The 26,855-nt window shown below is 47.9% G+C and overlaps 1 protein-coding gene across 2 annotated transcripts; it reads left to right on the forward strand.

Moving 5' to 3' along the window:
* The first annotated feature begins 222 nt into the window (after positions 1-222).
* Positions 223-9,383, forward strand: BRAT1 (BRCA1 associated ATM activator 1). 2 transcript variants are annotated; one of them, XM_086622292.1, is made up of 13 exons: positions 223-400; positions 660-814; positions 1,605-1,752; positions 2,675-3,047; positions 3,134-3,253; positions 4,372-4,463; positions 4,719-4,837; positions 5,343-5,529; positions 5,908-5,981; positions 6,553-6,649; positions 6,934-7,032; positions 8,061-8,239; positions 8,447-9,383. In XM_086622292.1, exons 1-13 carry the CDS (start codon positions 223-225, stop codon positions 9,176-9,178), a joined length of 2,553 nt encoding a protein of 850 aa, XP_086478418.1. In that variant the 3' UTR covers positions 9,179-9,383. The 2 variants fall into 2 exon arrangements, with proteins under 2 accessions (XP_086478418.1, XP_086478419.1); XM_086622293.1 differs by having other exon boundaries at positions 274-400; positions 1,608-1,752.
* Positions 9,384-26,855: the final 17,472 nt, after the last annotated feature.

Below are 26,855 nucleotides of genomic sequence, written 5' to 3' on the forward strand. Positions count from 1 at the left end.
CTGCGCTCCGCCCCGCCGTCCGCCGTCCGCCCCGGGGCCGCGGGGCTGGCCGCGGGCGGAGCAGCCCCCCTGCACCGCAACCGCAGATCCGCCACCCGCACCGTCACCCTCCCGCCGCGCCGCCTCCGCACCACGCCCCGCCTTTGCGACACGCGCTTTGCGGCAGGCGGCGGTAACGGCGGTTGCCGTGCTGGTTGCGGGGCGGCGCGGGGTCCCGCCGCCATGGCCCTCCCCGAGTCGTGGTTCACCGCCCGGGCCCGCCGCCGCTTCGCCATGACCCACGAGTGCTCCCTGCTGCTGCCGCGCGTCTGCGCCGCCCTGGCCGACCCCCGGCAGCCCGGCTCCGACGACACCTGCCTGGAGAAGCTGCTCGACTGGTTCCGGGAGCTGACGCGGTTCGGTGGGTGCCCGCCGAGGGGGAGGGCGGCCTGCGGGCCGGGGCTCCGGGGGAGGCGTCCCTCAGCGGTGCTGGTCCCTCGGCGACGCCCGAACACGCCGTTCAGTGCTCGAGGCCCGTGCCTGGGCTGCCGGTGAAGCCACGTTCGCGCCTGAGCGTTGTGAGGGGTCACAGGCGGATCGGGCGAGTGCCTTGGAGTTGGGAGAGAGGACACAAGTCCCGGCAGTGACCCTCTGCTTTCTGGCTTCTTCCCGGTCGCCAGATCCCAGCGTGGAGCTGCTGCAGGACAACCCCTGTCTGACGGAGTTCATCACCTCCGTGCTGGCACTGCCAGAGCCCAGTCCCAGCATCCTGTCCTTTACTCTGCGTTTAGCCGGGATACTCGCTGCTTCCGAAAGCCGCTTCCAACACTTGCAGGTGAGTCGGCTACCCAGGTACCTGCTGCCACATGTCTGTTTCCTCCTTCTGTACGGAGAACGCTTAAAAACGTACGGATTCGGCTTGTAAAATTTCTGGCACGCATCAAACAACTCAGTAGACAGTGAGGTGATAATGAAGACCTACAACCAAACCGTTCCTTCTCAGTTCTTAGTAAAGCTGCTGCCTCCTTACTTCTGCCTTGCAACAGGAGTACTATGACTGATGACTGCTAATACGTAGTGCTGCTCATTTTCACTTCAGAACAGTATTATGGGATAACACTGTCCTACCCCAGTCATTGCAAAACATTGCATACCTGGGCAGATCCTGTGGATTTAAACTGCACTAACAGATGTAGTTTTCCCTCCATGGTAGGTTGGCAGGAAATCTCTCATTCCCTGCAAAAATGAGGGAGCTTTTTAAAGCCCTGCTTTCTACAATAATGTATTTATACTACAAAGCCTGAAGGCTTTGAGGGGAGAGATGCATACAACCGCTTAAAGCCGTCTAATGGAATCGATAGATATCTAAGTTGTCCCTAGCATCTTAAAACCAACCAAGACATTTTTGTTTGAACACCTCTATTGCTTAGTCCACGAAAGAGACATATGTTGAATTTAAGCACGGGATCCTGAAAATTTTCTATTTTAGTGATACTTCTAGCAAGAGGAGGTTCTGTTAGTGCCTTTATTAGGTTCTATTAGTGCTTTTGACTTGGATGACAGGGCAGCCCCTCCTCTTGAGCCCATTTGCTTACCATTTACTCTGTTTTCTCCTCTGGCCTCAGCAGGAGGAGCTGTTGGTGAGGCTCTTTGGCAAGGACGGGCCTCTGGGCAGCACAGCCTGGGAAGATGCATCTGTGCGGAGTGGCTGGGTGGGGGGTGTGCACACCATGACACGTCACCAGCCTGCCCTCCACTTCCTCTGCAATGGTGGTGAGTACTTTTAGGACTGGTGAGTCCCCAAATCTTCTGTGTCTCTTCCATTCCAGTGTGTTGCTCAGATGTGAAGTGTGAGAGACAGGTTTTCATTTATTTAAGACAAAAATAAGCTGTTTGTCAAAAACACTGAAGTCATTGAAAGATGGTGGGGTTCTGTTAAATTAGTTATGCATTTAATTTTTTTTTTTTCCCAAACACTGAAGATGATGTGCCTCTTTCCCCTCTAAAAAGGGCATCTTATGAAACACATGTTAAAAATAGCTTATTAAAAGCTCTCTGTATTCTTATTTGTAGCTCTTACTAAAAGACACATTTCAGTATGATTTTAGTGCAGTAAATCTAGCTAGGGGCTCGTTTATCTCTTAATACTTGCACACATGTGGAGTCCTTGTTGTCAGGCAGGTATATAAATTCTGCAGTTAACAGCAGCTTTAGGTGCCATGTACAGAGAGGCCTAAAACACTGTGTCAGTATTAACAGGCAGCATGTGCTGCTGTCTCTGTGATGGAAAAGTAGTACTGTTGCTGTCGTTCATGTTTGTCCTACCACTTGTGTCTAGAGAGGAGATGGTACAGGCTCCTTCTCTAAACACACAGTGAGTGTGCTGTCAACTCCCTGAATGTTAATAAGGTTGTATTGAAGTCCTCTTCTGTTCCTGAGTTACTAAAACACTTGAGGATCTGAAAGCAGTTTTACTTTCTTCTTTTATTTGCTTTTTGTTTGTCTGTCATTAAGGACTGGCTGACTTTATACTTAATTTTGTAATGTTCATGGCATTTCAAAAAACCCCACCAGTACCATTTAAAGCTGTGTGGTACTTGAATTAGGATAATATATGGTTGGAGTGCAGCAAGGCTCCACCTCGCAATAGGAAGGCTGTTGTTTTCCTCTAGTGACTTGTTCTATTTTCACACAGGAGGCATGGATGTGATCTTCACTCTGCAAGGAGATCCCAGCCTGTTTGTGGCTTCAGCTGCCACTCAGCTTCTGGTGCACGTGCTCACCCTCTCTGTGGAGTCTGAACCAACAAAACCTCCCAGTACAACAGACTATGACTGGCCAGTGTGTGCCCAAATGATTATAAAGCATATAGAAGATTCCCTTCAGTCCGGCTCTGCCTCTCACATCGAGCAGTCTTTGAAACTGTTAACTAGTTTGTTTGGCAGTTGTCATGCTCCGTGGACTGAAGTGCTTTGGGTAGGCATAGCAAAACAAGTAGAATCCTTTTTGACGGAAGAGACTGTTCAAGTACAGCACCTGCTGGCAAATCTTTTGCGTAAGATGGCATGGTAAGAATCTTCTGAGACCTTGGATCCAGTGATATGTGTTTTCCACCGTCTGATAGGACATATTACTTACACTTCTTTGTTCTCAGGTCCCCTGTGTTTTGTGACTCTGAAGGCAGTTTTTGGGCATTAGTGACTTCTGCTCTGGAACACTTAACCCCAGTACAAGTGGGTCCCTTGGTAGTGGGAATTCTGAGACTCTGCAAATGGTAAGACTTACTTCAATGAAATTTTTGCACTCTGCAAACGTTTCTGTACTAATATCTCTGGTGTCTTTCCAAGAACTGTTGTTTTTCCTCACTGTTTTTTTCCACTACATTCCATAACACGTAAGACTGGCAAGAACCATGCCAGTAGCTAACAAGCTTCCACACTGGTAGTAAGAATAATACAGTTTCAAAGAGAGAAATGAAAGGAGCCAGTATCATGTTTATGTGTATACACTTGCATCTTACCTACAGCCAGCTAATTTCGGGAAGAAATAGCAAACTCCTTTACCTTTATACTGCCAGGTTGATGAAGATGGGCACAGTTTGACTACCTGTCAGATCCAGTGGTCTGTGTTCAGTTTTCTCTCACAAAAGCACTGATTAGTGCAAGAGCTTTCAGTGCTGTCTAGGGAAGCGTGCACCTGGAGACTCTGCAGCAGTTGTAGAATAACGTAGGTTAGAAGGAACCCGTATAAGTGATCTAATTCAGCCTGTTGCTCAGTGCAGAGCTAACATCAGAGATAGATCAGGTTGCTCAGGGCCTTCACCATTCAAGTTTCAAATATCCCCAAGGGTGAGGATTCCACAGCTTCTCTGGGAAACCTTTTCCAGTGCTTAACTACTTTCATTTCACAATTAAAAGTATTTTCTGTATGTCCAGTTGGAATGTACCCTGTTGGAATTTAAGATTCTTGTCTGGTTGTTCACCTCTGAGACGTCTGCCTGCATCTTCTCTATAACTCCCCTTTAGGTAGTGAAAAAGCATCAAGAAATCATCAGATGAATACAGCACATACGGATACTGATTTACAGGCTAAGCAACACCTGTGTCTTAGGATACAAGGACACCATTTTGTTGATAAGAAACCCCCTTCTTACACAGAATCCCACTATTTGCATAGCTTGATAAGGCTGCTTATAAATTCCAGAGCCATTTCTCCTCTGCTTTCAGGTAGCCAGGGAAGCTTGGAAAAAGGCTTGGATTGTGATAATACTGTCATTGCTGGCTTGTTTAGAAGCCTGCATGAAAAACATGATTCTGCTCAGCATTTGGGGGCAGATGTTTGAGAAGGAATTGAAGTGTTCTTGTTTTGGTAACTGCTGTTTTCTCCTTGAAGCCCACAAGATGTGAGGATTCAGGCACTGACTGTTCTACTGCAGCCAATGGACTGTATTTTGAGAGCAGCCTCCCAGCCTCTGGAATATGCAGGTACAGTTGTGACAAAACAGTTGGAGCCTAGTCTGCTTGCTAGTGTTTTAAGTGTCTGGTGCAGGCTAAACTGAAGGAGGAAGAGTAGAAGGTCAAGGACAGCAGCAGTGTTTGTGGTGAAGTGCAGCATTGTACTGATGGTTGTATTTGAAGAGATATTCATACTGCATCACTGGAAAATCTTGATTAACTTTAAAAATCAGAGTCCTTTGTACTCACTAACAACCTGAGCTCTTCCCTTGTTTGGTCCTCTAGGTTTGCTGGATGAGTCTGTTAGTGATCCTGCCGCTGTTGAAAGTCTTCTGTCCTCCAAGTCATCTTGTGTTAGTCTTCTGTGTCAGACCCTCGCTCATCTGAAGGAGCTGCTGTCTCAGGTAACATTCAGAGAAGGAGAAAAGCCTGGGGATCAAATTGGTCCTTGAAAGACAGCGTTAAGATTGGTTGCAAACTTTTGCAGTAGAGCTTAACAGAACGCGGAGAGGAGTTGACAGTGTGGCTTTCAATATGTTAAAGAAATCTAGCACAGGAGACTCCAAGCAGGATAATGAAGGAATACTGAGGCTTGTAAAGAGGGACTACACTTAGTTTTAAATCCATCTTCGCAGGCTTTGTTACCATACCTGACTTCTGCTGCAATTATTCATCCAGCAAAAAAACATAAATTGAACTGCTTTCCCAGGCAGTGAGAAGAATCTCCTCCCATCTGAGCAATAGTTCTTGGGAGAGAAGAAGATAATTTGTTTGTAGTTATTTGCGGTGTGGTACCTTAAGAACACACTAGAAATTGCAATTTTTTGATGCCTCCTGACCAAAACCTCCTGCTCTGTATGCATGCTTGAGACTTCTGTTGAAGACTTTTTTCTTTCTCCCCTCCCGTAGCTTCATATGCGAGTGGATTTACCCTATACATCTTTGCTGCGCTCTCTCGTGACGACATTACAATTCTGTAATGGCTTCCTGAGTCCAGCTTCTGCTCTGGGAAGCACGATAAGCCGAATCTTGATCAATTGCTTCAGAGTACAGAGGTCAGCTCTTGATGTCCTGGCAGCACTCTCAGGGCGAATAGGTGAGTTAATCTTTGCACTTTATTTTTTTTTTTTTTTTTAAGTTTTGGAAGTACTTGACTATTCTGTAGTTGCAGAATTTTTCATTCCCTTTCACAGAGCTTTCTGACTACCACTTCCATTTCTGAAGCTTGTTCATTTTTTCCAGTTCTTCCTGCTGTCTTGGCTAACCTTGCTTTCTATTGATGAGCTAGGGCAGACAATGCTGTAATTAAAAGGCTTTAGTAGTTGTGAGAAGTCAGATGTGTCTCCTTTACTCTGAGGATTCTACTTGCTTTCTTCTCCAAAACAGTTTCATAATCCTGTGTCTTTCTGTATTCCAGCAGTTAAGTTACGATTCAACTGCTCCTTCTCTCACCATTGGTCCTTCTGTGTTTCAGGCTGTGACGCACCCATTGGAAATCTGTTTGATGTCCTTCTGACATACCTGGAGAGTCCAAACACCAGCCCTACTGTGAGTATAGAACTAAGGAGAGATCCAAGTCTATTAGCTTGCCCCAGTGGGGTATATTTCTGAGAAAATGACAATAGTTGCTTCATAGCATGGTTTATATTAGAATATGTAGGAGACTTCTCTTGGTTCTGGGTGGCTGGCAAGAAATAGCTAAAATTTTAATGAGCAAGTAATTGACCAATACATTGAGTGTTCCTGAAAAGACAGAAGCCATCACATCTAAGAGTAGCACCAACATACTTAAATTGGCATGGCCCTTAAGTATTGAATTCTTTGCATTAAGGGGTTTTGTTTCTTACTTTGTTTTGTTTGAATGACTCTGATGACAACTCAAAAGCTGGAGGTACTAGAACTTCATAATGCTAAGCTGAGAACAGGCATTTTCTACATGTTTGTTAGAAATGTTACGTAAGCACCATTTATTTGTGGCTTACTTCTTAGTAAGGAAGCATATATACTTGTTTACTCTGAGAATTTCTCTGTAAGTTGGAGGCTAAACCAAATTTTATCTAGCCTAAAGGCAACAATGCCTCCTCCTGTAGTAACGTGAATCTGCTTTATTTTGCTTCAGGTTCTAAAGAAGGCATTTCAAGCTACATCCAAGTGGTTGGTGCACTTGCAGGAATTGTCCTGTTCCAACAGTCAGTGGCAGCAAAAGATTTTGGAAGGTAATGAAGCTATTCAAGTTGGGACAAACAGCAGCTAGTGGCATATATGAAACCTGCTCTTGCCTACCTTTCCTCCTCAGAGCACTTAGGATTCATTTGTTCACAATTATGTTGAATTTAAGTTTAACTGCCCCAAATTGTGCTTTGAAGAACTCTGGGAGAAGCACACAGCAGCAGCAAAAAAGATTGCATCAGATAAAATGATATAGAGGTTGTAGAGTGATTGCTTCTGTAAGGCTTGTTACCTTTCGTGTCCATTCAAGCATGTCACTTGGCTTTTACAGATGTGTTTCTGGTGCTGCAGAAGCGTTTGTGCAGTCCTTGCTGGGAAATAAGAGATTCTTCTCTGGAGTTCCTCACTGTCCTGATTGAATGCTTGAGAGGTAGGTACAGAGATTTAACAGTTCAGATTGGAGGAGTATTTCTTTTAACGTTATGAAAGTCAGTCAGGCTTGTGAAGCATCCTCTGACCTGTAACTGGAGGGCTAAGAAAAGAAAGAAGCGTCAAGATTTTTACTCTTAGGTCATAATCAAAATCTGACAGAAAGATTAATAAACTTATTTTACTTTTCTGTTGAACTGAGATTGCTGTGCCCTCCTTAACAACAGTTTTGGTGAGTTAAACTGGGGAGTGTTGAGACAGTCATGTATGTTGAGACACGTATATCAAGGCAGACAACAATGATAAATGGCAGATAATACTTTCCCTTTTTTCAGTTTACTCTGCAGTGGAGTCTGTTCGGTTTCACTCAGCCGGCTAGGGGCTAGGATTTAGGAGGCTAAAAGCCTAGATCTGCTTTGCATACTTTGGATTAGTTACTGATTTTCCACTTTACTGGTAGCTCAGGCTCTGCAGCAGGTAGCACTAGGGCAATGTTAATTCTCCTGCAGTAGCTCTGATGTTGGAAGAGAGGGGGATGTTGTCGACTACTGTTGTCCCCAGGTCACAAAGGAAGTATCTGGCACGCTCAGCTGCAGTAGTAGTTTCCCCTGCAGCCCCTCTCAGTGCTGCAGTTGCACTCTTTGCTGTGTTCCTTGACAACAAGAAAGGAAGACTATTTTTTTTTCTCCTTTAAGCAAAGGCGTAAGTTTGATGGGGCTGAAACCATGTCCCCACTTGCCCAGATAAAGTTTTTTCTTGCTGCTAGAACAACTGTAAATGGATTTTTCCAAGTTCCAGTGTCTAGCAGGGCTTGACTGAAAGTCACCAAGCCGCTGGAAAATGGGGAGCCTGACACAGAGTGTGCTCTTGTGAGCAGCTGCCAGTCTCTGCAGTGGTTCAGCTCACTGGCAGCTGTCCCTGCAGTCAGTGGGCATCCTTCTATGATGCAAAGAACTGTTTGCGTTGGAACCAGCTTCATGCTCTGAGAGGATAAAGCCTTGCTTCTTTGGATTGCTGTCTTGTTTACAGACCAGAACGAGTTCAGGCAGTCTCTCCTGTCTTCGGAGGTGCCGAGGCTTACAGAAAATCTTCTTGAGGATCCAGAAAGCTACGTGCGAGCGAGTGCTGTGACTGCTGTGGGACACTTGGCTTTCATTACTGACTTTGCTTCAGAGTCACCTGTCATGGGGAATCAGTATAATAAAGAGGTATGATGACTTCGTGTAGCCCACTGCAGAATCAAGCAGAACAGTTCTGCTGTACTACTTTGCACTTTCTTTGGAAGTTACTTGCAGTCTCATGCAGGCAGATTTCACAACCAGTAATGAAGAGACTGGATTTTTTACTTCTGTTGTTCTTGTTTCTTTGTATGTTCTTCCCCTCATTGTGCTTTCTCTTTGTCTTTTTACATTTAGAACACCATAGCAAAGCTTCAAGAAATCTTGTCAACGGACCCAGAGGGCTTTCCCAGGAGAGCTGTGATAAACATCTTCACCAAGTGGCTGAGAGAAGGCTGCACAGGTCACCTGGAAGATACAGAGCAGTTTGTCTCTAGACTGATCCAAACTGTGGAGCATGACTTAGACTGGGAAGTCAGGCTTGGTGGTTTGGAGATGGTTCAAGTTTTTTGCCATCAGACAATTTGCCAGCTTGGCCTTCCTGAATGCCCAGATGGTCCCGTCTCATCTGAAGTCACTAGTTCCATTCATCAGGATGAGTCGCTGCAGATATTTTGCCGAGTAAAACTGTTGAGCTTTTTATTTCGGTCTTTGTGTGACTGTGACAAACCAGTAGGTCAGAGAGCCTGCGATATACTGCTTCACTTGGAAAGTCATTTTAATCCAATTAGTACCCTGCAGGATTCACAAGGGACTGGAGATTTACCTGCAGGACACGGCATTGCCTGGTTACAAAGGACACTAAGGGAGGGTGTTCTGGCCAAGATCTTCCCCACAGATGATGGTAATGGGGTGGATTTTGAAGATCCAGAGAGCATGATGCTAGCTTTTCGTACGATAGACTTAATAGAGCTACATGATGAGCTAAATAAAACCAGTGACTATGTGGAGAAAAGCCCTCAGTCGCTCTTACAGGACATCCTTGCTACTGTAGGGACCATAGAGGAGAATGAAGCAGACTGTTACTGAAGACAGCGTTTTCCCTGAGGGAGCAGTGCTTAAGCAGTTTTCTTATAGAGGAGAATTTTTGCTACCCGTAATGAAGTCTTTCTTGAGAGAGGATAAAAAGAAGTGTTAATGCTGAATGGAGAGAAGGATTGTTTTGTTAAATGGGTTAGAAAATCTTTACTTTAATACTGATGAATTTTTTGTTTAAAAGTGCAGTTTCCAATAAACCATGACTTGTTTTTCAAAGTAAACACATTAAAGAAATGCATTTGTTCTTTTCTTAAGTCCTGCATCTTTTAAGAAAGCACCAGACCATGCCTACGTAAGGAAACATTTTTAAAAAACAAAACAGTGACTGAAAACAAGTTGTTGCCTGCTCCTTTTAGAGCCAGAAGAGCTAAAACTGATGAAGACTGGTTTTAAGGGGCATTTGTTTTGACCTCATCTGTATCTCCATTCTAAAACCAGAGTTCTCAAACTCCCTGTTGCATTTTCAGGTCTAGAGCACAAGATGGCATTTAAGGAGTCAAAAGCTGATCATTCTTAACGTTACAAACTTTCTTCTAGAGATAACATACTTGTTTGATCTCAGCAGTGACACTAAAAAGCTGACTTTGTTTTTAATTGAAGCCAGAAGCAGGTCCATTTTGCTGAATATTTCAAGTGTTCCTGTTCTCTGTTCCTAAAGAACTAGGATAGCTTCTAACTAGGAAGAGAAACTGACACCTGCAGCTTTTTCATTATAAAAATAGATCTCTGCCTAGCTTTGGTAAACAATTAGAAAACAGCAGCTATAGTGCTAATGGCAACACTTTTCTGAGAAAAAATTGCCATTTTTTTTAATAACTGAAGGAAAACTAGTTTGCAAGTCTTGCCATGTGCTAATAAGCTTTTTGGAAAGAAAAAAAAACAGTACTTTTACCAGTAGGTCAAACCATGCTGTATTCTTTTCCGGTACTCAGGTGTTACTTGGGATCCTTTATCCTCCTGCAGCCTATGGAGAGGCAGGAACACAACGCTCACTTTGGGCTAATGGAGCCTATAGCATCTAATGCAGGGGAAGGACTTCTACGATCTCCTTCCATGTTATCCCTGCAGCAGTACAAGGGGGTGAGATGTCATTTGAATTTCTTGCTGCTGAGGTTGAAGATTTACTCTGTGCCTTTTAATGAGTCAGCACACTTACCTGTCACTCTGTGCACAGCTCTCTGTGTGACAGAGCCCTTGAGTGTTGTACCAGCAGCTGTTATCGGGAGAAGGCAGCTCTGCTGCTGATACACAATTCTACTTAAGCAGGGTCTACACCTGGCAAAAGACAGAAGATACTAAAAATCAGGTCTTCTGCCACTGCAATTTTCTCAGAAATTGGAAGGGGCTAGTGAGAGAGAAGGGATTTGCTTTTAAAGAACTGTGGATTGTTTGTGGAGTTTTATCAGTCCTGTCTGGTGAAGGAATTACAGTTCTAAAACCAGCATTATGTTGGCAATGGGTCAGATATGCTCCAGGGAAGGAGACAGCAGGTTGCTGGGAAAACATCTTCAGTACTAGAATTCTCATGATTTCAGGGTTGTGCAGTTCAGGAGACTCCAAGGAATTATTCAAGTATCAGCAAATTGAAAAACTGACTTGTTACAGAAGGGAAACTCCACTGCTTATTACTGAGGTCTCTCGACTCCCAGACCTATTAATTTTTAATGGAACTTTTTTGCTTTTTATATCAGCTGGGGTGATGGTGACACTGCTAAATTTATATCGTTTGCTTAATTGTAGTCCAAAGTCTTGTTATACCCAGGATGCTTGTACACTAAAAACCCAATGTACAACAAACTGGGAGGGCTCTTTATCTTTAGAATGGCAATTAAGGACTCCTTTCATCTTTCATTAAAAACAGGTCTTCACCTCCAGCAATTAGGTGACTCAGTGCTGATTTTTGTACTTCTCTTTCTTCTGAGCTCACTACATTGCCTTCCTTTGTTTTCTCTGCTGCTCTAGTTACAGTAGAGTCTTATTAACACTCAGATTCTCGTCCCGCGCCTGATAATTGGGAGAATGATGAAGAGTCATGAACATCGGAGCAGCATGAGGAACACATGTCAGGGAATAGAGTGAGCACAGGAGACGAAAGCAAAAGAAAAAACCCATGTTTCTTTCCATAGAAGGTGATGGCAGTGGGTCTTACAAGATGCCCCACTTGCACTGCTAACTCATTTTCAACCCACGTCTTACCTACCAAAGCTTTTTTTGCACCTCAAGATCCTTATCCCAGCCACACAGCTTTCTGCTGGATTAAGAATTTACACCATGTGGTGTGTCTTGCCAAGGAGCTGTGGTCATGGTGCAGCTAGAGGGAGGGTTTAACTCTCAAGGAGACAGTCCTGAGAAGCAGAACTTCCAACCCCAGCATGCATACTGAGCGTTCACTGCAACAAGGGCTATTGCTACTTACCACTTCACAACATGACAACAGTGGTCCCTCCGTGAGCTCACTCCTGTCGCACACTGACGACTCCAACGATGTAGAGAAGGAGGTGGGCTGCTTGGCTTTCCTTTATGGACACAGGAGAAAGCTCAAAGCTGCCTTTTTGGGATGGATTTCTGTGGGAACTGCTGCTTTCACACCATCAGCGCTGTAGCTGTGTACAGTGCCTGCAGGAGGCAGGCGCCACCGAGAGAGTTTTTCCAACGCACATTGCAGCTGATTTCAGCAGAGGCTGTGGCCAGACGTGAGCCTCATTTAATGCAAGAAGCACCGAGGCTCAGGACTGTAATTTGCTTTTTTTTTGTGGGCTGTGGATAGCAGGCAGTAGGGATACAAGTGACATCAACATAGAACTTCACAGACTAGAAAAATTTATGTCTCCAATGGCTGGTGCTGTGAAAGAAGAAGGTTACAATGCTCATTTCAGCTCTTTCTCTGCACAGGGGTAGTGTAAATTCTGTTGCCTCATCTGTACACAGGTATGAGATTCCTAAAGTTGCTTTCAACACATTCCAGCAAAGCTCTGAAGAAAGGATTTATCCTTTAGCTGCTCAAACAGACGCAGGAGAGAATAAGCATCTTTGGCTCAGCCCTACACCAGTGACGGCTTCATAAAAGCTGCCAAAAGAATGGCTGTTAATTTTCTGTTTTAATACACTGGACATTTAAAATTCAAAGTATATGCTTTGCCTAATTACACTAATTGCACAACTTAGTCAAAAATGGGCTGTAAATGTCTAAGGCTGTTGCTTTACCTTGGATGTATGTGACCTGTGATTACAGATCAACTCACGCGTATCTTTGCAATTTCTTTTGTCCATCTCTAATAAAGTTTGCTCCACCTTTCAGTACGTATTCATCAAGGCTTCTAAAAACCACCGTGTGCTAAAGAGGAAACTCATCAACCAGCTTCACTGCAGAAGTTCTCAACAATTTACAATGGAAAAATATATCAGCAGCACCTCTGTAGTCAGTGTCATTTCCCTTTGGAGCAGTGGTTTTTGTCCTCTGCTGATGAATAAAGCACCACTCAACATGACCAGCCCTCAGCCTGCGTCAGACACGCTGCTCCACAGGCACGACACATCTTGCCTCTAACCTTGCAAGCCATCCCCCAGAGAAACGGGAGGATTTTCAAAAAAGTGGTGTGTCTGTCTGATTGAGGTGGAAAAAAACTGGTGATGTACGGCTGTAACGAAAGCACTGGGGGCTCTGCAAGCACACGTAACGGGTACACTTAGAACTCATCCCTAGGTGGAAGGGGAAACGAGCAGTCCACATCTAGAGTCCCTGCAATACTACAAGAGCAATTACACAAGGGTTTCAGTTAAAGCAAAATGAAACTAAGGAAAACTGGTTTTATCTGTAACACCAAACCAAGTCTCTGCTCAGAGCATAGCAGCTTCACGCGTTAAAGGACTGTATTTACTGTAAACCCAGAGCAGGGCTGCAAAGATGCCTTTCATGTGGCTGCCTCCAAAACAAACCCATCCAAACCAAGTTACTCCTCAGCTCACTTTGCAATTGCCCAGTCGTTAAACTCCGTGCAAGGGCAGGAACATGCTGTCTGGGACAGAGGGTGCACCTGCTCCTTTGAGGGACATTGTCCAGTTATACCTGATCTGGTCTAAAGTAAACCCACAACTTTAAACAAGTTCTATAGAGCGTTAGGGCTTGAGCCCTGGTAGGCCTGCCCCTTTCACTGCTTTTCAGTGCAAGATAGGTGAGAATTACCCTCAAGAGATAGATACACATTCAGATCTTCTGTTCTCCCATTTCTTTCTCTCTTCATCCTCCTATGTCTAGTCCCTATTCACCCCACATTCCCTGAGCTTTCAGGCTGGGTCAGTGGAAGGGAACAAGGGCTTGTCCTGCTGCGCATAGGGACATCAAGGGCTTGTCCTGCTGTGCACAGGGACATCGAGGCCTTGGCTGGTCCCTCACCACCACCACCCTGCTCAGGGATGTGATGTTTCAGCCACGCACAGAGCTTTGGACTCAAACCATCTTCTGGGCTGAACTGTGCCCAGCACGAAAGAGCTACACAGGCCAGTCTGGCAGATGGTGAATCTAGGCTGTAGATCTTGAAACATGACTTGGCCCAGTCAAGCCATCTCCAAAATAAACCCTTATTAAGCTATGTTAGCCATCACATGTGCAATTCTCCTGATTTAGCCCTTATATAGGCTGGGCAGGGGCACAGGTGAGCCCTGGAGCCCATCGCTCTCAAAACCAAACACCCTTGATGGAACTGATCTCATGATTACAACTCTCATGATGTGCCAACAACAAAAAGCTGCAGTTAAAACACAAATTGCAATGGTTGCTAAGTGACAGCATCCGCACAGGCTTGTCACAGCCGCAAGACGAACAGCTGGGGCTGCACAGCAATCCCATCTTGTCTATGTAATTGAGGATAAAAATGCTGTTTTCATTACCGTCTAGTAACCTTAACTTTGACCTGTCAGAATATTTTGTGCTTTAGGTTTTGACGAAGAGCCCTGAGAAAACAAGGCTAAAGCCTCGACTGAAACCAGTGAGAGCGAGTTTGAGTCAAAGCACCTTGAATATTGCATGCTCTTTCAACATATTTTCTTCCCAGTGAACTAGTGCACAAGACAGCAACACGGCTTTCTCAGCTAAATGGTCCATTTCTGAGAAACGGAGTTACGTGACAGTATTTTTAGTGAGGGTCATTTGAAAAAACAACAACAAAATCCACAAAAATTACACCTGTTGGCTTCTAAAGCAAACCTGTGAGCTATGTTCAACACTGAAGATTTCTGCAATATTTGGAAGAGATGATAACCTTTTCAGAGCTGTGAACAACAAATATCCTTATAAATGAAGGATTTAAGCTGGAACTTTAACATTACACAAAGTGATGGTCAAGTTGTTAAGGATTTTAAGATCCAGCCGGGTACAAAGAGGTCACTTGCTCCAGTGAAAGCAGTGGTGGCACGAAGCCTTAATAGGTATAAGCACCATTTTGCCTGGGTGGAGTATTGCAAACCCCTAAAGTAGAGGGACCCTAATTAGCACAACTGGCAGCTCAATGCATCCAAATTTTTTTTAAAAAAGAAGGAAAAAATGTATTGCAGCAGGCTGCATATGGTAGCTTGCTCACCCTACGTACTCTTACTCGCTGCAGAAAAAACTGTTTGAGGCCATGCTGGTAGTGGAGACAAAGGGACGGATCTGTCAACGTCCTGTGAACAGATCGGAAGCGACCAGGAAAAGCCACCGCCCGGCTGCCAAACGGAGCGAGAGAAGCACAAACAGGCGTGCACAGCTCCGTACACACGCGCCGACCGCCACGCAACCCTGAGAGCTGCACGGGCATATCCAGGCGCTCGGACACTAGGGATCACCTTCGGCCGCCGCTGCGGTGCACCTCGGCACGAAACTCCTTCCAGAGTCCGTGTGACCACATTTATTCCAAGCCACAGTTCTCAGTGACTACTGAAGCTAATGATGCCCTTTCCTGATGAATTCTCTTTCGACTCCGTCCACAGACGCGCCATTTTCCAGTGCCAGGAGTAACAGCCCTGATCCTGCCGACAGCTCTAACAACACACGAGTCGCCAGCGCAGTCAAAGCTCATCCGCGTGGATAAAGCCAACTCGACTGTTGCCTTTGGTCACTATTTCCATGTCAGCATATTAAACACTTCTGGTTTGCACACTGTACCAGAGTAAAATGTCATTTTTTTTCCCCCTTCCTCTATATTTATGCATAAATGCAGCACTTTCACTGTTCTCATTCCTCAGATTGCTTCGCCACAGTCAAGACAAGTGTGCCTCATACTGGTATTAAAACCCCATGTCCCCGCTCTCTAAATCCCACAGCACGGGGTGAATATTGCTGTGCAGACAAAGGTCTGACTTTTCAGCAGCATTAAATTAGCCAGCTCAAAGGTGTTGCACGCCGTCTGGCTGGCTGGCTGGAAGGCACGTCCACCGCAGCGCTGGTGGGCAGACAGCTCGACCTCGCTGTTACTACAGACATGGCATCACGGAGGGAAAAAGAGAGAGAGGCCTCCAGTGTCCCTAATTCCTGTTGAGAACTTCTGCCCTGTAGAGATCAGCCTTCCTTCCTCCCTCATTTGGGAGCATCTTCTCCGCCCTTGATTTATTACGACGAGATCAAAGATCCATCTCCATGGAAACGTCTGAGCTCTAAGAGTTTCTGCACTACGGCTTTTCATCCTGCACGTAGGTTTTGGCACCGTTTTTTGAAACAGAAGCTTTGAGGTGATCAGTATTCAGGCCTCTTCAGAAATGGTTTGATTAGTAACAATTGATAACCTGAGCAGCATGCATATGCGCGTAAGTAACGTGCACGCGGCAGAGTGGAACTGCTGTCGCATTACGGCTTCGGCAGTCCATGAGGAGCGCAACCATTCAGCTGCACATAGAATCATAGAATGGTTTGGGTTGGAAGGGACCTCAAAGATCATCTAGTTCCAGCCCCCCTGCCATGGGCAGGGAAACCCTCCACTACACCAGGTTGCCCAAAGCCTCATCCAACCTGGCCTTGAACACTTCCAGGGATGGGGCATCTACAACTTCTCTGGGCAACCTGTTCCAGTGCCTCACCATGCTCAGAAGTGAAGCATTTTTTTCCTTAGATCCAACCTAAATCTCCCCTCTTCCAGTTTAAACCCATTGCTCCTTGTCCTATCATTACACGCCCTTGTCAAAAGCCCCTCTCCAAATTTCTTGTCGGCTCCTTTAGGCACTGGAACGCTGCTAGAAGGTGTCCCCAGAACCTTCTCTTCTCCAGGCTGAGTAACCCGAACTTTCTCAGCCCATCTGCACAGGAGAGGTGCTCCAGGCCTTGGATCATTTTCATGGCCCTCCTCTGGACCTGTTCAACAGGTTCGTGTCCTTCTTGTGTTGGGGGCCCCAGAGCTGAACGCAGTACTGCAGGTATGGTCTCATGCATCCCATGCCCTGAATCCTACAGCTTCCAGGCTGTTTCCCTCCTGTCCAGAGTAGATGTAATATGTGTTCTGTGATACACAGCCACCAGGCGCTTTGTTCCCACATCTGAAGCTTGGGCAGGACTCTCAGCAGACCTAGAGACCATAGCCATGTGGGCAAAACTGCTGGAGCCCTTTACTGCTCGCTCCATGCTGCATCTCAAGCTTTGGAGAAGGCAGCTGCAGAGCTGCTTGGACTTACCCAAAAGACAGAGCAAGTAGCCCAACACCCAGCAAAGACTTCATGAATCCTACATACAAACTGTTACCTCTGGACCAGGAGTGGCCAGGACACTGGTGCTGGGTCATTCCAGTGACTTCCCTCCCGCTAGTGCTGAGCTCCAGTTCCTGCAGTACAGTCACTCCTACAACTAATTCCCAGAAGAGGGAAAATTAGAAAAAATAAATAAACCAGACACAGCTTATGATATTTTTGTTCCCTGAGGGCTGGAGTGACCAGCTGGGAGGAAAACTGTTCCAACAGCCATTGCGGCTGCTGCCGACAGAAAGTGGACGTCGAGCTGCAGCCTCGCAGGAAATTCTGGATTCAGCTTAAACCTCAAGTGAAGAAAAGTAAAGACCAAAAGAGGTGAAACAGAACTCGCTTGTGAGACTCACATTTTCACAGACGTGTCCTGAGAAGGGCGAGCAGGGAGCAGAGGGAACGTGGGGTGCCTTAGCACCGAAGCAGAGCTCATAGCAGCAACCTGGAGAGCACCAGCCAGCGCCTGGGGCCGGAGGAAGCCCCATCCCACAGCACTGCCGGGGGCAGATCCTGCTCCCAGGGAAGTCAGACCACATCTCACTACTGCTTGCGGCACTGGCAAGCCCTGAGTCGCCCATATGCACATGGGATGTGATTCTTATAATCATATTAAAAAATCCAGCTGCCAGCACTTAGCCTTATCCTAGGGCACAGGCAGAATACGCCAGGCGTGAATTAATACCACATAAGCTGCACCATGCTGAGTTTCATGGCTTAATTATAAAAGAGAAAGCAATAATCAAGGGATCTGTAAGGCTAATAAGTGTTCTGAGAACACCGAATGTGACACAAGAGCCGCAGCCAGTGCGACAGGACATGAATGCATTTGAAAAGCACATTAATCACACACCGTGTGTTAATTCACAGCTGGTTTCCAACGACAGCACTTGGCCTTAAGCCGCCTTCATAGCATCACTGGGCACAAGGGGACCATCACCTGGCTCGGAGCAAAGCGGGCTGCAGTCTGCCCGTGAGCAAAAAATCACAGCCGTGTGCCAGCCCAACAAGACACAGGTACCAGCTCTGGCTCAAAGCTCTGCAGCCCCACGACTCTCCGCTGCCTTAAGCCTCAGCTCGGTTTAGCGCTCGCGCCTCCATCAGCGTTTGGAGGTTTCTGGGTCAGTGATGATGTCCACCAGGCTGCACAGCGCGATTCACCTGGCCAAGGACAGCGCAAGGAGAGAAGTCAGGCCCCTGGCAAATTCTCCAATCATCTCTGCAGCAAAATACTTGAAAGCACTTCTGTTTCTCAGCGCTTCCAACTATCTCTCCTCTCCATCTCGTATTTCATCTCACTGCAGCGTTTTAATTAGGCAGATGACTCGTTGCAGGGCTTTGCCTCTCATTCACAGACGCCCATTCTTCTTTACAGAGTAGATGTTTCTATAGAGGGTTCTGCCTCCAGTTAGATTATTGCCCATGTGAAACTTGACGTCTCTATGTCTCGGTCTTAGGGAAAACTCTGATAAAAATCATAATGGAAATGCTGTCAAAAAGAACCCCCTACATGGGCCATCACACAGTGATCCCCAAATTCCTCTAGCCTTAGGACTTGCCCCAGCCCTTTACCAGCTGCTGACGTCAGCGAGATGCTCCTTGGGCTGAAACACTGCAGGACCGGGTGCCAGTCAGGGCTGCACATACAGAAACTTGACACACTCCCAAACATCCATCTCTGACCAATAATTTATTGCGTCAGAGACAGTTTCCTTACTGCAAACGTCTCATCCTCTAACCCTCTACAAAGGGCAGCTCTTCGCAGTTCTCTGCCCAAAGATCTACTACCAAACCAAAGGAATTCAAAGGAAATAGCTACCCTTCTCTTGCTAATAATCCCAAATTTAACTATGTCCTACTTAACACCTCCTCTGAAACCAGGAAGCAAGATGCTATTTCTGCCAGCCTCAATAAGTGGACTCTGCTGAACCTCAGGGAACACAGAGGCCAGGTACTAGGCTGGGTTTAAAGCCTGGGATGGATTGCTCAGACAGCAGCCTCCTTCCTCGTTGTTCCTAAATCCTAATCAGAAGCCAAGAGGAAGCAATCATGAAAATTTAAAAAAAAATAATAAAAATTGAGAATCACTCTGTACAATCCCCAGATTTTCTATGCCAGGCCAAATTTGTACACTGAAGTCGCATTCTCCTTGCTGTAAAAATATATATCTGTCCCCTCCTCTGCGACCATATGGGGACCTGAAATCACGCTTCCTCATGGGAATGAATCATGGAGCATCCACACTGGCTTTGCACAGAGAGACTTCAAACATCAGTGCTAAAAAGGGAAGACAACCCTGTGTATGAGCACAGCTTGGGATAGATTGGCACAAAGGCAGATTTGGACCAGCAGTTGCCTACACCTGGGGGTTGGCAGCCCCTTGCCAAGGGTCAATAATACCAGTAAAAACTCTTAAATCTGAATAAACCTACAGTATTAGAAGCTGCCCAGGATGCACGTGGAAGCATGAGCTAGCAACTTGTTTGCAAATAACTGGCTCCCCTCCATTCCCCTGCAGATCTTCTGCCCAGTGTTTTCATCTTCACTCCATAGCTGTTCTCTTTTTCTCTCTCTCACCTTTTCCTCCAGCATCAGCTTGTGACAGCAGATCGCACCCACCGACCAAAGAAAGGCCAGGCTCTTTTTGTTGGTTTCTTCAAGTCTGTGGCACTACAGCAACACCAGCCAAACACTTGTTCTCATTAATGTTCCTCCCCAAGCCTGCCAATAGAGCCTGGACCGTGCCAGGATACAGCAGAGAGGGACAATCTTGCTGGTCCGGCATGTTTCCAGATGGAGCACAAGCATTGCCTTAGGGACACTAATGCCTCCACTCCATCACCTCCCAGAAGGTGCCTGCTGCTCTCTGCTCTTCCCTACTGAGGGAAGGAAGTTGACCTTCACTGCTGCCGATCTGAGCTGCTTCTCTTGGATTTCTCAAGAGAACCGCAGAAAGACTCAAGTACTGCACTCACATTGCTATTCACCCATGCCTCCATGATGTTCATCCACAGGGCTCTTCAGGGAAGGGTGAGGGATAGGGCACAAGGCAGCATCCCGGGGCACGTCCTGGCACACTAACAGGGACAGCTTGGGTAGCGTCCAGGGCAGCAGCTGGGCAAAGGAGGAGCCTTTCCACAGTCCCAGCACAAAACACTGCTTTTTTAGGGTATCAAATGGAAGAGACAAGGTATATTTCATCTCCCTTTCATGCCCTCTGATGTGCACAGAGAGCCAAACCAACTGATTTCAGTGAGGAAACACAAAGCTCCTGTAGTCTTGTTGCACACAGTCCCTCAGACTCTCTGTTCAAGCTGAAATCCTGCTTTAAAAATTCCTCATCTCCTGCTTCAGACTCTCTGTTTACCAGTAACACACCGTCAGATCTCCAGCCTGCAAAGGAAGCGAAGTTGTCCCCGGAAGGGCAGTCCCTGCTACAGCCTCCCAGTAACTCCCAGGATGGTAACTCTCAATCTCCACCACAAACCAGCCAGTCCTGTTTCTCCTCTTCTTTTCCATCGCCATTAACATGCAGCAGATCTCACCCTTTGGCTTTTGTGCCTATCCCTCCTAGCAAATTTTGCAGCCACCTCTTTTTCATAGAAGCAGCAACAAGAGACTAGACTCTTATTTTTCTCCTGTGCATTCCCTAATTCTCCTCCTTGTCCACAGGACAGGCCAAAGGTGAGACAGCTCCTTGTACACCTGTGGCTGCAATTGCGTGGCAAAGTAGCTGCGAGTAATTCCGCGGTGCTGCCCAAATGTAAGTCAGTGATTTATGGTTGACCAGCAGAGAGAGAACAAGAGCTGAACCTACGTTGCTTTCTCCTGACTGATATTAATAGCCAAACTTTAAGAAAGTTTGCTCGTGTGCTTTTACACTTTGTGACGGCGGCACAAACCAGAATTAAGAGGCATGCTGGCCCCTTCAGAACTGCCTCAAGATTATAAGGACGCAGAAATAACACCCTGACTTTTCAAGAGCCAGAACTCCAGTTACAGGAGAATATTTCACCCCTGCAGCGAGCAATTTGCTTTCTGAAAAATAACTGTGCAGATACTCAGAGTGAAATCCCACCGGGAGAGAGCCCCTGCAGAAGCCCTGGGTCAAACTCAAAGAGCAAGCAAGGCTGTAAAAGAAACTGGGAGTCAGGAAGGAAATTACATGCCCCAGTCATGCTGCAGGTCAGTAGTAGAATCAAAAAGGCTCTGACCATCACCACAGAGCTCCTTCTTCATCAGCTCAGGGCAGCTGACCGATGCTGCCCGGGTGTCACCTACCTCCAGCCAGGCGTCTGGCAGCCTTGTGTCATGCTAGGGGGATAAATGCAGAGAGACCTCACAGAGGTTTGCACCACCAGCCTCGCACACCCCAGCTGGGCTGGCAGGACAGGGCACAAACACCCCGCATGCAGGCTGGGTCTGAGTGGTCCTTTGTCCATCCTTGGCCAGCTGCTTTTTGGAAGTGGACAACCCAGTGCAGCATCACCACAGCTATCCAGGAGGGATTTAGAAATACATACCAAGAGCAGAGGCTTCAATTCATTCCTAAAGGCCAGGTGGGACCAGGAGGTCACCTCTTCACATGGAGCAGAAAGCACTAATCTTCACCCCATCCTCACTCTGCTGAAGCCAGGAACAGGTGCTTAGCTGAAGCTCATCCTGTGGAAAGGCATCTTATCTTGATTGGAAAACACGACCATATGGAAAGACTTTCACTTTCCCCAGTAATTTGTTCCAGCAGCTCATCAACTTCATTTGTAAAAAATTAACGCCTATTTTCTCATTTCACTTTGTCTGGCTTCAGCTTGCAGCTGTGGGTTTGGGCCACGGCTCTTCTCTCCGGCTTAAGCAGCTCTTGGGTACCTGCCTTTTCTCCTCGTGGAGCTGTTTAAGTGTCGCCATATGATTTTCTTCAGCTAAACAACTACAGTTGCTGAAGTTCCAGTCATAGACGTTGGTTTGGGGATTTTTTCACTCCGCTTCCCACCGAGGATGTGCTGCTCCATAAAGTTTCCTGCACTCACCCACCCAAGGCACGCGCCTCTGTATTCTACATCCTTCTGTGGGAAGGCAATGGATCGTGGCCTCTCTGGGAAACACAACTCGGCATAAACAATTGAGTTTAGAAGCAGAATAACGATTGCTGCTGCTCGCCGCAGATAAAGGCCACTTGTGGTGAGCATCACGTCTCCGCTGTGACCAGCTTTAATCACAGCTGAGCTAAGGCTGAGCGCAGCCATCCCAGCGCTCTTCCACTTCCCTCCCCAGCCTTAAATCTCCGTGCCTCCGATTCACTGCACGTCTGCCCTCTCTAACTCCTGGCTGTCTTCTCATCTGATTTTTGCCCACCTCCTCCTCCCTTTTCCCCTTCCCATCGTACTGATCTTCTCTTAATAAAGCCACTCGCCTCCTAAAGAGTCAGAGAGTGAACGTGTGGCTGTTTCCTCATTGCTCGCTCTGTTCCTGCTCTCCGTCTCCCTCTCGATAAGCTCTCTGGGACATGGACTACCCACCTCCTCCAGTGTCTGCCCAGGATAAACGCATCATAATGAACATCCAACAGCACCATCAGTCCTATTGACCTGTGCTGATCAGTCAGCGATCTGGCAGCTAAGCCAAGTATTAATTATTATATTTAAATGCAATAGGTTTCTTAGCAAAAAAAAAAAAAAGAAAAGGCATTTTTGGAGCACGCTGTATCACAACAGTGGTTTTGTCTGGTTTAGCTCATGGCTTCCTCGGAGCAGGAGCTGACTCTCTGAGGCCTGTACTGTTCTGAACATGTTGATGGAGTATTATGAGCAACTCGCAAATAGATGATTTAGGTTAATTAATACAAATAAACTCTAATTACAAGCAGCAACCAATTAAAACAGCACAGAGGGCATCTCCTGTGCTTGGGGTAGCAGCTGGAGTGGAAGATGATGCTATTGCAAGGCCTTAGGACTCCCTCCTGCCCTCCCCACACGCTGTATTTCAGGAAGGTTTCCCACAAAGAGGCTTCGTGAGCAGCTGCTGCTGCCAGGAGAAGCTGCTACTTCGCCTCTCGGCCTGATTGTGATGGCAGCAAATTAGGGCGATTTCTCACCCGTGATGCTGTCGGTGCCTTCAGAGCAACGCAGGTCCCGGGGACGGCAGGCTGCAGCACGCAGCGATGGGCTTATCCTGGCGCTTGCTAAGGCTGCGGCATGGCACATGGTCATTTGTCCACCTCTATGGCCACCTTGGCTCTGACGGGGCATTTCTGCTGGCCCTTGCAAGGCTCTGGGATGTGCTGAGTGTGCAGGCAGCATTTGGGCTGCCAGGACCACTAGAGTTATAGAATATATTTTTTGCCTAATTTCATTTTATGTCACTTAGGGACATGCTCGGGTCCCCACCAGGGTATTCCTTTTACCTTCCATCTAGGACTGGCAGAAATGAGGGATCAAAGCACTGAAGGGATCAAAACATGAAAGCCAGAATAAATGAAGCCATGAAGAAATGGGAACGGAGATCCACGCCTCTAAAACAATTAACCTTTCCAAGAACAGATAATATTCCCAAATTAAAGGACGTCCTGGGATGCAGAAATGCACCCAGGTCATGTGGGAGAGATGTGCTGAGTGAAGCATCAAGGCAAATGCAAACACCGCTCCCACGGAGGAGCTCCCATCAGTCGCCAGCATAACCACACAACCAGTGCTCTGGTCTCCAGACACCCACTCCTTCATCCATCTCCTATTAAGAGATGATTAAAGGGCTCCCAGTCCTCGCAGCGCCGTCATGCCGCTCAGCCCCGGGCTCTTTCGGGAACGCGCTTCCCAAAATGAGCTCTCACTTTGTCCCCGCTCCTCTCTCCCGGGCTCCAGCGAGCCGGGAGGGACCCGCCGCTGCCACCAGCCTGGACACCCCGCGGGCACCTCCTCCCCGGGCCCGTCCCGGCTTTCCCCTTCAGCCGCCGCCCGGGGCGGCCACAGCCCGGCCTCCCCCCGCGCACCCCAGCGCCTTCCCCCCTCCCCAGTTTGCGGGGGGAGCCCGGCCAAGCGCGGTGCCGCCACCCCCCAGCCCCCGCGCCGCGAACCGGCGCCCCCGGAGCCGCCCCCGGAGCCGCCCCCCGGGCAGCCCCGCCCCGCGGGCGCCCCCGGCGGTTGCCCCGCGCACCGGCGGGCGGCGGCTCGGCGAATCCCGCGGGCTCCCGGCGGAGGGGCCGAGCCCCCGCTCTGCTCCCCCTTTTTCTTCCTCCTCCTCCTGCTCCTCCTGCCGCCGCCGCCGGGCTCCGCTCCGCCTCGCCAGCCCCGAGCCCGGTGCCCCGGCCCTGCCGCACCTCCCCGGCCTCCGCAGCCCCGGCCCGGCGGGCGGTGAGTCCTGCCCGCTCCCCGGGCAGCTCGGGGTGGGCACGGGGTGGGGGGCGCGGGGTCGCCCTCATCGCGGGGAGGGCGCAGCCCCCAGCAGGGAAGGGGAATCCGGCGGGCGGCGGTGGGGGCCTCCCTGGCGCGGGGAGGGCGGGCTCGGGGCATCTCGCCGGGTGCGGGGCATCGCTCCGCGGGTGCTGGTGGCCGTGCTCGGGGCATCCTGCCCCGGTGATGGAGGGTACTGCTTAGGGCATCCCCTCCGCCGGGGTGTAGGGGTAGCGCGTGGGGCAGCCCTCCTTCCCCGCCGCGGTGATGGGGGTCGTGCTTGGGGCATCCCCCGCCCCACGCCGAGAGCTGGGGGCTGTGCTCGGGGCATCATCCCCACGGGGCACCGGGGGTCCTGCCCGGGGCACTCTTCTGGAGTGCTGGGGCTGTCCTTGGTGCACCCTCCCGGGGGCTTGGGGTGCCGGGGTGCATCGTCTCAGGGTGCTGGGGGCCGTGTTCCTTCCCCACACCCCCACCCGTGCCATCCCCCCCCCGGGGATCAGCGTCAACTGACCCATTTCCAAATCTGCAGGGCCGGGGGGGAGTGTCCCAGGAGCAAGACCTGCTTCTGCAGCGTTTCCAGAAGATGCCTCTGACCCAGCAAAGCTCCGGGCTGGCAGAGCTGTCTGACGGTTAGGGTACAGCTGGCCGCTAAGAAATCTTGGGTTTGGGGGTCTGTCGTTGTCCCCCCTCAAGCCACGCTGGCTTTGTGGCTCCTCGGTCACAGTACCACCTTGGAGCCCCCTCCTTCTCCTTGGCTGTAAAAACCACATAAATATCCCCTACCTGGCGGCACCACTTAAAAATCACTTGATTTCTCCGGAGGTGGCACAGCATTACAGTGCATTTATACTGCACGATGAACCACTTTTATAATGCCTGCGCTCCAGGGAATCTCTAACCGTAGCCATACCTGTTTGGGCATTCATCTGTATGGAAAATGCAGCCTCTTTCCTGGCTAACGCTGGGGTTGTCTTGCAGAAACCATTTAGTCTGTCTAGACAAGTGTGATGAAGAGCGAAGTGTCTGGGGCTGTGAACGATTAGAGCTCGGGTATCTCCGCAGCGTTAGGTCTGCTCTACAGTGCCGATAGGTGCTGCGCTCTGCTTCTGGGTGCTTTTGGTTAGTAAACGCACAGGAACCAGCCAGTAGGTTGTAGAGGTTTGTTTCATGTTAGAGAAAGGGAAGAAGAATGCAGCCAGCCCTTCATCACACACGTGCACGGGAGAAGCATCCCAGAGAGTTTAACCAGGCTAAAATGAATGGAGAAAGCACTGTAAGCGATGAGTAAATGGGTGATGAGGGGGAGCAGGGGGAAAGGCACATACTGTCAGCTCACTTTCTAGAGGGCAGCTCAGAGAAGTTCATGAATGGCACTTAGAGAGCTTCAAACAGAAGGCACTAAAAAAAAAAAAGTAGCGTTATGTATGAGCATAAAATAAATAAAATCCTTAGGACAAAAGACTGAAACTAGGGATAATGTATGTCCTTAATACATATTCATATGAAGAAAAGTGTATTGAAGAGAGCAGGCTTTAACGTAAAACAAAATCAAGGGGAAAGTGGATGTGTAGGTGTTCTTAAATACTTAAGAACACAAATAAGAATACTTTAATAAGGACAGACGGAAGCATCTGTCTCCATCTTAGGTGTTTAATGACCTTTACAAATCTAGTCTTTAATCCTGCAAACCCTTCTGCATATGAGCTGTCCATCTGACTTGTCCAATAGTCTAAGTAAATTAATTAAAGATTTACATGAGGACAAACTTCCAGGACTGAACCTTGCGGCAGTAACGTATCAATCACAGTTCCAATATGACAGGTAGATTCTCCTCCCAGTAAACACATGAGTGAATCCCTGAAGGTTTCCACAGCACCAGGAATGACTCATTTTCAGAGAGACCACACAAAGCATCTGTTTCTGTGTCACAAACATATTCTAGAGACGTTACACATAAATAGTATTGGGATCTGGCAGTAGGCCAGAAGGTTTTATCTAACTTTATGATCCGGAACACACAGAGGTCTGACTCAGTGTTTTGTGGCCATTTTGTGCAAAGTGAATGGAAGATCTACAGTTCCTTGTGGGTACACATATGGGGATGATCAGGTCCAGAGTGTATTTTATCCATGAGCAGAGGAGATCGATTCTAAGAAGTGCTGAGCATCTTGAAATTCCCCTCTAGCCCCTGGGAGTTGCCCAGTTTCAGGTCTGAACCCGGCAAAACAGACTTGATCTGACCCCGACCGGAAAATCCCGACCGGCAAATCCCCCCCGTGCAAGGGGTCGTGTTGAGGTCCTTGAGGAAGGAGCTGGACTAGTGAGAATTTTATTTGGACCAGAGTTAAATGCTCTCACACCTTGGTGTCCTCTCTCTTGTTTCACCATGCTAGACTTTTTTCACCCATTGAGAGTTCAGTTTCTCGATCAAGAAAAATCTCTTTCTAATACATGTCAACAAATAAATTGAGAAAATTGCTCTCAGGCTGTCATCTGTGTGATGCTGGGAAGGAGAGACTGATCCTAGAGTAGCAGCAGCAGACACCAACTGCAAATCTCAGGAAAAGATCTATTAAGCAACTAGGGCA

This window comes from Tauraco erythrolophus, chromosome 17 (assembly GCF_009769465.1).
Source record: "Tauraco erythrolophus isolate bTauEry1 chromosome 17, bTauEry1.pri, whole genome shotgun sequence".
Classification (NCBI taxonomy): Eukaryota; Metazoa; Chordata; class Aves; order Musophagiformes; family Musophagidae; genus Tauraco; species Tauraco erythrolophus.